Genomic DNA, 11,719 nt, shown 5'->3' with positions numbered 1-11,719 from the left:
TTTCTCAGCGTATGATTGATTTTAATGTTAGAACACAAGAAACAAACTGTCTCTAACAAAGCTTGGAGTTTCCAAAAAAGTAGATATCAAATTCTTTTACTATACTGAGTCTAGAACCTCAGGTCACCTCCGGATGCTAGGGAAAGCCATATGGTCAATCCCACGTGTTAATGGACTGTGGGCATGGTCACTCACACAGGGAAAACATGTGCTTTGGGAGCCTTTAAGGCTTGTCATTGTGGTAAAGCCACTTTGAAGAAGCAAACACAGTGCTTCTTTTCTCCCAGAGCTGTGTGCGTCAAGGGCATTTTCATCAACAGAGGCATCGACACCCCAGGTCTATGACAGGTGTCTCTATCAGTTCATTGGTGACCCTGTGACAGAGATAACTTGGGGGGGGAATCCACCACCTTTTTGACTATCCATCATTAGCCCCACAGAGAGGAGGAGTCCATCATGCCTCAAATGCAATGAGCAAGCATGTAGGCAAAACATAAACCCTGCACCAGTTTCACAGGACTTCATCTCGCCATCTCACGGTTTAAAGGATATGCAGGAGTTATACTGCAAACCAGGAATTAAAGAGCGACAATGCTGTGGCTAGGGTCAGCCTAAAAGTAGGTCTTTGCCTTTCCCACTGGCTCGAGAAGCTGTGCTAGCTGCCAACCTGAGAGCATGGTGTCTGCTGATTGGTTTACGTGTCTTTTCATCCATGATAGATGGGCAGCTGCTTTCTTAGTCACCAGCTAGCATGGCATGGACTGTACTAGTCTCACACCTGAGTACACAGGACTGTATGTCACTCCGTCCCTGGCACCCCCAAACTTGGTGGAGCACACATACTTATCACTAATACATGTAGACAGTGTTTACCCCCCCCCCCCATTTCAGGAAGCCTTCATTTCTTCTCATTCCTTGCAGAAAACCCGGGTCAGCTCTGAGCTAGTGTCCTACCTAGGACAGTGAAGTGCTGGTCCCCTGTCTTCGCCTCTGAGAGAACAGCTCCTCAGAGGAAGGCGGCACCTTTCTCAGCAGTGCCAAGAAGCTCACAGCAATAACAGCTTTCTCCTGTAAGCTTTGTGAGTCTCCTGCATGTTCAGTGTCAGCCAGAGAGGAAAGCAGACCAGAGGGGAGATTGCTCTTGGACTCAGCTCTTTTCCTTCTCTACAGCTGTCTAGGAATGCCCATCTGGAGGGGACCACTAACTAGAAAAACCAGCTCTGGCTCATACCTCTTAAAATGTGCACCATAGTAATGGCCCACTCTGACTTGTTTAGGGTTCCCCTAGAGCAAACTCAGTTTGGGCTGAACATGTCATCTAGTCCTTCTGCTGTGGGAATCTCTCCTGATTCTCCTATCGGGACAGACTGACTTTTCTTCCTGCTTCTGTGGATCCCTCAGGCTCTTCCATGCCACACACACACATAGGATGCTGTTGAGGGGCTTAGGAAAGGCGGGCAAAGAGATGGGTAACTTACACTGTGAAAGGCATCCTTCCTGTTTGGGAAGAGGGTAGCAATGGGGTGGACTGAGGGCCTCCCTCCTGCATAGCCCCTGTCTCAAGGGTGCAGCTGCTGCTCAGAGAAGCCACTTAACAATGACAGAGTGATGGCTGGCTGAGACAGGGCACTCTCTGAGGGCAGGGACAAAGCCCATCAACCTAGTGCTCCTTAAGACAGTGTAGCACATGACGCCACACGACAGGGCAGAATAGGGGCTATACCATGTTGACTATGTTGCAAGCAAACCTAACACAATTGTCAAACAAAATCCCTTTCTCTTCGACCTAGAGCTTGTGGAGCTACTGGATAAGAAGCCACCCAAGAGACAGACTATGAGATCTAATTAAAAAATGAGACAGTTTGAGAACATTTGGACAATTGTCCAGCATTTATGTAGACTGTGTGCCAAGACTCCAGAGTATCTGGGACATCCTGACAGGCAAATTTAGCTGTATGCTGAAAATCTTGACAGTTTGCTGACAGCCTCTGCTGGTTCCTGGCACGGGACTACTCTCTGGCTGGGACAGTGTGCCCTGGACTGGTGTAGTCTGACCAATCTGTCTGTGTCCTCTCTGCTGGGAAAAGTATGTCTATTACTGCTATTCAACATATTCTCCACAAGCCAGCGGTAGGCGTGGCATAGCAATGAGTGAGCCTAAAGAGATGTGTTTGGAAGGTTTAGGGCAAGAGCGGAGCACTTCAGACAAATCCCACTTACCCGAGACAGTGGGAGGGAGAAGGCTTTTCTGAAATGCACCAAGGATGTGGGGCTCCCTCCTGTATTCAAGCCCACCCACGTCCCCTGGTTCAGTAGGGATAGCAGGTCACCATGTAGGGGGCCAACACCCCCAGAATGCTGTGGACTGGGTGGAGCGGAAGGGTAGTGACGTAGTGACTGGGAACATGGATCACATGATCGAGGGCCCCCTTTACTGAGACGGCCAAGGCCTGGCATCCCAGCCATGCTGAGGAGACCTACCAGAGTGTGTCCTCAGGTGGCCGGTGAGGGCATCCCTGCGGCGACAGGCATAGTTGCAGAGGTGGCACTTGAAAGGCTTCTCGCCCGAGTGCAGCTTGATGTGGCGCAGCAGGTTGCCCTTCTGGGTGAAGGAGGCCCCGCACTGGTTACACTGGAAGGGCCGCTCACCTGGGTGAGAAGGGAAGAGGGTAGTCTGGTGAGAAGGATGGCCGCGAGAAAGTTGTTTCGGGGTTTGGTGACTTCCACCGGCTGCAGGTTTGATAGAACACGGGGCTTTTAGACTAAACCTGCCAGCTACTTAACGCTTCACTGGCTGGGTCAATTTGATCTGAAAATCTAATTTTTTTCCCCTAAATCAGAATGGCACATCACAATGCAAATTCAAACTCATTTAAATAAAGTGACTGCAACATTTTGTGATGAGGAGTCACTCTTCCTGATCAGCAGTTTTGGAATAAACCAATATCCAATTTTGCGTGTTGTGGCATTTGGTGGGGTTTTTAATGTGGCTTTTTTCAAAGGGTCTTTAAAATATGCCACTGAAGCAGCAAAATAAAAAGGAAACTCATTAAAAATGCATTTCAGGATCACAAGTTCATTTCAGCGTTACATTCTTATATTTAAATGAAAGGCACTTCATTATAACAGTTATAATAACTTCTTTTCATTTACATTTTCCCTGTATTTTCCCTTTCAATTTCTTCTCCATTACCTGTCTGTCCCTAAGCAGGCAAATCAGGAGAGAGACAGCCAGAGAGAGTGCGAGGGTGAGAGGGAGATTGGAGAGAGATTGAACACAATGGGAACTTAAGAAACAGGGCAGCTACGGCCTGTCCTCCAGAGGGAATCCCCAGGCTCCTGCACAATGCATGGCCCTGAGACTTCCTGCCCGTTCCTTCCTTCACAACTCGGACATCGTCACATTCGTGTTTCTGTCCATGCTGGACAAGCTGCAGCTCAGGCGGAGATGTCGCTGCCATTGAAGGAGTCTTCCAAGGAGGGCTCCTCGGTTTGTGACTGAGATAGCCTAGAGTCCCTGCAGTGTTAAGAGCTGCAGCTTACACCCCTGAGCTGGAGAAGGTGCAGGAATTCTACTTATGAACAGGGAGTGTGGACTGTCCTGCTGGGTAGTCATGGGTCTTAGCACTAACTCAGGCAATAACTCTCGGAGTGATGAGTTTGTCATATTCCTTATAAAAGCTTCTTTGGAAGAAAAGAATCTACATCTAAAAGATCATTATGTATGGAAATATATGTCCCAGGACACATTTCTCCTATGAATAAACAATGTGTTAAAAATACCTAATTAACATTTTTCCAACTGGCTAATGCAGGAGAAGAGACTGTTTGTCATGGTGACTGAGGAAGAGCTCAGGCGGAACTGCTGAAACCCAGGCCAGGTTAGACCTTAGAGCCTATACTGGCACTTGGATTTCCTAATTACCTCTTGAGTCTTTTTCAGTGGGCAGTACAGACACAAAAGTTAAAATTAATTTACAATGGCATTTAAAGAACTGTAGGCCGGGCAGAGGGGCCTTGATACTAATCAGTATGTATGCAGCATTTTCCAAAATCCCCATCTGGGTTAGACTCAGCTGAACAGAAAGATAGTGTTTAAAGCCAAGGAGCTGGAGAGTGGTAACTGAAGCAGCTCATTCTCCATCCCAAGTGCCCAACTCAGCTGACACTGCATTCACCAAGGTTCCACTCCAATGGGATGAATGGAAAAAAGTGACCAGCGTATGAAGAAGACTTAGCTGGGGAGCTTGACCATGCCTAATATCACAGCTCTTACTCAGAGAGGGTAGGCCTGTGCAGGAGATCCCATGGCACAAACATGTTCAGGAGACTCATTTCCCTCCTACAGCAAGGGAAGGCTGGCATTCTGAGGAGACTGAGACTCGCCTTCTCACTTGAGTCAATGCACCTTTATGGGCACTGCTTGCCTGGTGTCTTAATCCCTGCCACAATGAGGTAAGGCAGGCTTACTGCAAATCCATTGCTTTCCAATGGCTTTTGTGGGCATGAATATATAGTCCATGGTCGGGGGGTCTTAAAGACCACACTCCCCAAACGGACCACAACTTCCAATCAACGGAGGTGTTACACATAAGGGGGTGTGTCCAAAGAACTGGATCTTAAGACACAGCCCATTTCTCTCTGTTGCCAGTGGCCATGGCCTGTTTCCTGAAGGACAATAATGGCTTGATACTGTTTCTACATTCAAGTTTCTCTAAGCCTGTATCTACTTACATTCACCTGGGATGAGGAATTAGATATTGCAAAATCCTAAATTTCATTTTCATCCCAGGCACGCCACACTTTTCATGAATAGGTGTTGTGCAAAATGTTGGAGACCTTTTGGATAACGTATTTGGGTAACAAATAATATCTTCGTGTTTTTTAAAAACTGGTAGAACTTTTGAGGGCATGTCTGCAGAAGGTAGATTTAAAAAGAAGTATGGCATACAAGAATAGCTGTGCAGGTACCGTGCCCTTGGCAGCGCCTGTCAGGCCGGAGAGCACAGTGGGCCAGCGATTTTGATCTCCTCAGGCCTCTTTGGTCTTTACTATCCAGACTAATAATGCAATGGGCGGGGGCCTGCTACACTTCCTTCAGCTTTCCTACCGCCTCAGGATGATTCTCCTACTCACCCTGAGATGCTGGTGGGGACACGGAGGTTGTGACACTTGAATCCACTATGAGGCCAACTGAGCACCCAAGGGGAAGTGACACACTGCTGCCCACAAACCATTTAGGAAATGGCAGCCCTGGAACTTCTCTCAGTGAGAGGAGCAGCGCTGGGGCTACGCCTCTGAGGTCCATGTCTACCAGGGGAGGGGGCAGGGAAGCCATGAGCCTCGATGACTGCACAGAGGTCAGCGGCAGAGGGAAGGGAGACTCTCGTGTACATCCTAGCTTGTCCACTGGGGCATCACGTCCTACACAATTGAGAGGCCACACTGATGGCTCTGCTCCTTGTCTGCTCCTCAACAGCATGTCCCCAGAGACTTATTGTGCTCCAGACTTCACGCCTAGTGTTCTTGGGGACTTCTTGGGAACACCTGCTCTCCAAACTCGTCTGGGGTCTGAATCAGAATCTGCATTTTCTCAAGACTCCACAGCTTCTTTTAAGCTGGGGAAGCATTCTAACTAGCTGCTGTAAACATAGGAATGTAGACACAGATCTCTGCTGACAACATTCCACCTGTCTGTCATGTCTAGTTACTCAAACCCAGTGGGCTAAACAGGGTTTTTAATCTCCACCTGTGGCTTTGTCTGTTCACATACATGAAGATAGACGGTGGAATCAGCCACGAGCAAACTCTGACGGGGAATCTCTTCCTGGCAGGCCTGATACGGTGGGTAGTATGTATCTCTGTCTGGAAGTTATCTGCTCCATAACTGAAGGAAAAACCTAGTATATTGAGGTACTTAGTCACTATTTGTTGGGGAAAGTACGTAGCAAACATGAGGTGCCCTTCGGAATCTGTGCCTGGCAGGTTTATTCATCACATGTAATTCTTCTGTTTTAAAATCAAAGCAGCCAGCCACATTTTGGCAATTTAGTATACCAGAACTCGATTCACCTATCAAGTATCTACCTAAGGGAACTTTCATTGCACAGTCAGGTCTTACAGGAATTAGCAGGACAGTAGTAGTTCACTTGAGGTTTGCGTCTCTTCAGAAATGTATTACTACAAGCCTTAGACTGGTAGAGTGTCTGTCCTCTTCAGAAATGTATTACTACAAGCCTTAGACTGGTAGAGTGTCTGTCCTCTTCAGAAATGTGTTACTACAGGCCTTAGACTGGTAGAGTGTCTGTCCTCTTCAGGAATGTGTTACTACAGGCCTTAGATTGGTAGAGTGTCTGTCCTCTTCAGGAACGTGTTACTACAGGCCTTAGATTGGTAGAGTGTCTTTCCTCTTTAGGAATGTGTTACTACAGGCCTTAGATTGGTAGAGTGTCTGTCCTCTTCAGGAATGTGTTACTACAGGCCTTAGATTGGTAGAGTGTCTGTCCTCTTCAGGAATGTGTTACTACAGGCCTTAGACTGGTAGGGTGTCTGTCCTCTTCAGGAACGTGTTACTACAGGCCTTAGACTGGTAGGGTGTCTGTCCTCTTCAGAAATGTGTTACTACAGGCCTTAGACTGGCAGAGTGTCTGTCCTCTTCAGAAATGTATTACTACAGGCCTTAGACTGGCAGAGTGTCTGTCCTCTTCAGAAATGTGTTACTACAGGCCTTAGACTGGTAGAGTGTCTGTCCTCTTCAGAAATGTATTACTACAGGCCTTAGACTGGTAGGGTGTCTGTCCTCTTCAGGAACGTGTTACTACAGGCCTTAGATTGGTAGGGTGTCTGTCCTCTTCAGGAATGTGTTACTACAGGCCTTAGACTGGTAGGGTGTCTGTCCTCTTCAGAAATGTGTTACTACAGGCCTTAGACTGGTAGAGTGTCTGTTCTCTTCAGGAATGTGTTACTACAGGCCTTAGACTGGTAGGGTGTCTGTCCTCTTCAGGAACATGTTACTACAGGCCTTAGACTGGTAGGGTGTCTGTCCTCTTCAGGAATGTGTTACTACAGGCCTTAGACTGGCATAGTGTCTGTCCTCTTCAGGAACGTGTTACTACAGGCCTTAGACTGGTAGGGTGTCTATCCTCTTCAGGAATGTGTTACTACAAACCTTAGACTGGTAGAGTGTCTATCCTCTTCAGGAATGTGTTACTACAGGCCTTAGACTGGCAGAGTGTCTGTCATAGTAGTTTGCCTCCTTGCTGATTTTCACCTTACTACAGAAGGCAAGGGCAAGACTACCCTCACGTTTGCTTTTCTCAGGGCTGGAGGTGCCAGGTCTATTCCAATGGGTAATTTGAGGACTAAGGGGTTCCTTCAGAAAAGTCAAATTTATCTAATTTTAAAGCTAAACGTTGGTTGAAGAAGAACATCTACTAAAAAAAAATCATCTTATACATCATTTCCACATATATTATACATGAAATGTATCAGTTTGGAAATGGTTTCTATTCACATATAAAACCACAACCTTGGAAACACCTCCATCCCTTGATGACAGCCTTTCTGTTTCATGTGTGTTCTGGCTCTTGATTACTTTTGGATAACACACCCTTCTTGGGCCATTTTCAAGGCATCATCCTCACTCTATAAAACATGCTATCGTTTATTTTTGTTTTTGTCTTTCCTTCCTCCTGGATGCTGCAGTAGCAGATGCCAGCAATCGCATGCCCCAAAGAAGCCGGGGCACAGATAGCGATGGCCTGGGCTGTCTAATGTTGCAGGTAAGCTTTCTGTGGCTGTGACAGCTGGTGAACCCACCAGAGGACGCCGACCTTTCGAGAAACCTCCATGGAAGGAAGAGTGATGTTTCTCTTTAGTGCTGAAGAAACCTTGAGGCATGCAAAACAAAGGCACCGAAGGCCATCAGTGTTTTATACGAAGCCTCTTTAGTGCCCTTAGTGATGGTGGTATGACAGCTATGCTGAAGAGGAAGCTGACTGTTCATAAACATGATTGCTTCTACGAGAGAGGTGGAACAGGGGTAGCGCAGCCAGCTGAATCTGGGAGGCTTCCTACACTGCCAAAGGCAGGGGTAGGCACAGCCCTTGAACACTGGATAGTCCACATTTTACTCTCCTGGAGCTGACTACTTCATGCGCCTCTCTCAAAGCCTCCTGCAAACCTTCCACGACAAGAGGATTTTGGCAGACAGTTCCTTATGGCTCTGGGGTGAAAACTCGTGACACTGCAGCCAGCTGACCCAGAGACTGAGATTGCAGGGCCAACCATCTCAAGCTCACCAGCACCCTTTCTGAAAAATGTTTTGCTGCAAGGCCACCACTTGCTAGGACACTCACAGAGAGCCCTGAGTGTCAACAAGATCAACACAGGTGTTTTATTTATAGTTTCTCAATGGGAAAATGTGTGAAGTCAGTTTTGGTGTATCTGTAGCTTTTGATCTTATCTCGTGAAGGATGGACGCTTTATTAAAGTCAACACTGGGGCTGAGATTTTTCAGTGAGTCTATCGGGCCCTCAGAAGATGGCGTGCATATGCGGTCAACCTGCTCTTTCATTTATGGGCTTGACTAGGTGCTTGCTGAGCAGACCTTTCAGATGCTGCCCTAGAATAAGGAAGCTGTACCTCAGTACAACTAGGGAGCCAACTGTGTGCAACGGTTGCCTTGCTGGTCAACTGGAAACATGCTTCCAGACCACATTCCCCTCCCCACCCTCCTTTTGCACTATGAACCCAGGAACACGCGTGAGCTAGGCAGGAGCTCTCCTACTAAGCTGCAATCCCCACGCATGACAGTAAAATTTGTGCCTTCAGCACCCACAGGACCTCTTGAGATACTAAAGGAAAACTACGCCGGGCCTTACCAGTATGACTTCTTTTGTGAACCATGAGCACATTGGGCCCGATGCAAATGATCCCACAGATATCACACTTTAGTTTTCCGTTAGGAAGTCGAATGCCTCCAACTCCTGACAGAGCCGAGCTGCCTTGGTCCCTGTGGGAGCCATTCATTTTCTCTCCTGAGGCATCAAGCATTCGTAAATCCTCTGCACATTCTTCCCCATTCATTTCACAGGCACGCCCATTCTCTTCATCACTCTGAGTCTCTACTTTAACATTACTGGCTGAAAGAGATAACACAGGAGGCCCACTCAGTGTCATGGCAAAAAATAAGTCACAAGACAGCAACACAGAAGCAGCAGCAGCAGCAAGTCATCAAATAGACAATCCGAGCTTCGGAATAGTTCTGAGCCCGTACCTCAGGGCAGGCAGCCTGGTTTTGCATGAGCTAGCCCTCCAGAGAGCGTGGATGGTACCTATGGGTTGCACTGAAGGTGCAGGGACACAGGCAGGTCTGGACAGGGAGTATCTGCTAAAGCAGGAAGAGGCTATTTAAAGAGATCACACCTCACTGGGGGCTTGTGAGACTTCTTGGGGTGGCGGGGACCTGGAGTTGAATCCCGCGTGCTCACAATGAGAGCACCTGGCAGTAGGAAGTGATGCGTTATCTGGTCACACAGTCAACCTCCCTAGGACTGATGAATATGAGCACAACTCATAAGAAGCTGGTTTTCAGGACTGAAAAAGCCCTCTTACAAGTATGCACAATGAATCTGGAACACATTTTTGCTGTTTGGAGCTCTGATTCCCAACTCCTTCTTCCAAGTTCCAATTTCTTTGCATTTGGCTTCCTCTTCATCTTACAGTGGCCGACCTCAGCCTGCGCCCTAAGGCAGAGCTGTTCCTCTTACAACTCCTTCCCCTGCTGAAGGGTTGGCTGGAATGGTCTTTGAGTGCAACAGGTGAGAGTTTTTCAAACGGAAAGATGTTGGTAGGTTAACAAAGATAAAAGTCGCCTCTGACTCTGCATGCCTGCATGGGTTTTATTATTCACCTATTTTTTTTTAAAAAAGAAAATACAACACATTGCACATATATATTCTCCTGAAACACTAACAGTACAGTGATGAATCCCACATGCAATAGCCAGTAGAGACTGTAGTGATATGAGAATATCAGAAGTTATCATTTCTCCCTGTTTTTACAGGCTCATGAGAGTTAGGGAGGTATGTTTTCCTGAGTAAAATAAGCAGTGTGGGGATTATCTGACATAATTAAGAAACAATTATTACAATTATTTGTTTTTATTTGGTGTGTGTGCAGGAGTACCTGTATCTACACCATGCAGGCTTGTGGGCCAGACCCTCTGGAACTAGAGCTAACGGGCTGTTGTGAACCACCAAATGTGGATGCTTTCTTAGAACTAAGTCTGGGTCCTCCGCTAGAGCATCAAGAACGATTAGCCATTGATGCATCTCTCCTGTCCCTTTTGACATAATTTTTGAACAGCATTTTCAGTCAAGAGTTCTCAGCTTGGTCCCAGAGAAGCAGCTGGGACATGACAATAGAGCATGAATGTGTGACCCAAATGCCTGAAGTGTGTACTCTTGGATTCCTCAGCCCTGCTGGTTCCAAGATCCTGGGGCGAATCCAGCCCTGTGTTTGAATGGACTCTTGGAGATCCAAGGTCACTTTACAATGGAGAATATTCAGTTTAAGTAGTCCACCTGGTTCTCAGACTGCTAGATGATTCTGTTCACCAAATTCCCCTTGACTGGGACATTTGAGGTCCAAACACCAAAAGATAAGAGGCTGGTTGGAGGTGTGGCTCCTTTATTTAAGGGTGCAGAGATATTTAAGATATTTATTTAAGGGTGCAGGCCATCTCAACTTCTCTATGCTTGATTACTCATCTCTAAGTACAGGAACTATCACGGCCCTGGCCAGCCTGAGCGAATTGAGGAGAGCTAACTGGGATTGGGGCTGGGGCGCAGCAAGTGACACCCTACTCCACACACAGTGGTTCCACAGCACAAGGCTTGGTCTGACCACCACCAGTGTTTTTGACACTTACCTTGTACAAGACCTCTGGTAATTGAATGGTACTTGCCATTTAATCTCACATGAACTCAACCAAGGCATGACATTACCATCCTGTATTCTGTCATGGTTGAGGTACAGTTCAGTCAACGAGCTTGCTGTGGTCACACAGCTAGAACGTGGCAGAACTGGGAGGCAAATGCAGTACAGGGGTCCCCCGTCCCCACATATGGTCAACATTGTCCCATCAGCTCTTCGCAGAAATGACTTCCTGACGAATCCTGGAATGTGTTGTACAGACCAGAACATGGGCTCTGAGGTCCTGGAAGTGAGAATGTACTCCGAGGCTGAACTCAGCCCATGAGTAACACTGAGAAATTCTGAAACGGGGAATTCTCAAAAACACTTTTCCCTACAAGATTCTGATCTGAGACTTTGCATATCAGCAGCTCTTCCAACTTCCCTCCAAGGCCAGATCCTATCTAGGTGGCTGTTCACACAATGGTGTTTAAGGACACTGAACTCTGGGGTATCAGAATTCTTTTGTGTCTTCTGGGGGTAGCTGCAAACTCGTCAGTGTCTGTACCCACTTTGCTATGGTTTGGGTAAATACCAACAGACTCATTCATTGAAGGCTTGGTTCACAGGGTTTTGAGGTGGGAACTATAGGAGGTCTCTGTGGCTGGTGGTACCCCTCAGAGAGGGCTTCGGGACTCAGTTCTCCCAGTCACTCTCTGCTTCCCAACACCTGATGGATGGTCTGCTCTAACACATACGCCCCGTCATTACCACTGACTGCTCTCACCAACATCCCTCCCTT

General features: G+C 47.3%; 1 protein-coding gene across 21 annotated transcripts in view; it reads right to left on the bottom strand.

Annotated features, from left to right (window-relative positions):
• The window catches only part of Ikzf1 (IKAROS family zinc finger 1), a 94,316-nt gene that overhangs the window by 20,532 nt on the left and 62,065 nt on the right, over positions 1–11,719 (bottom strand). For 18 of the 21 annotated variants that reach the window (XM_075944335.1, XM_075944339.1, XM_075944344.1 and 15 more), the window contains 2 exons: positions 8,883–9,143; positions 2,482–2,649 (listed from right to left, as the gene is read on the bottom strand). In XM_075944335.1, coding sequence (XP_075800450.1) covers positions 2,482–2,649; positions 8,883–9,143 — 429 coding nt within the window. The remainder of the gene's footprint in view (positions 1–2,481; positions 2,650–8,882; positions 9,144–11,719) is intronic. The other 3 variants (XM_075944345.1, XM_075944347.1, XM_075944348.1) reach the window with 1 other exon arrangement.

This window comes from Microtus pennsylvanicus, chromosome 12 (genome assembly GCF_037038515.1).
Source record: "Microtus pennsylvanicus isolate mMicPen1 chromosome 12, mMicPen1.hap1, whole genome shotgun sequence".
NCBI classification, from domain to species: Eukaryota; Metazoa; Chordata; class Mammalia; order Rodentia; family Cricetidae; genus Microtus; species Microtus pennsylvanicus.
Note: the sequence above shows the minus strand (reverse complement) of the source record. Positions and strands in the feature narration are given on the sequence as shown.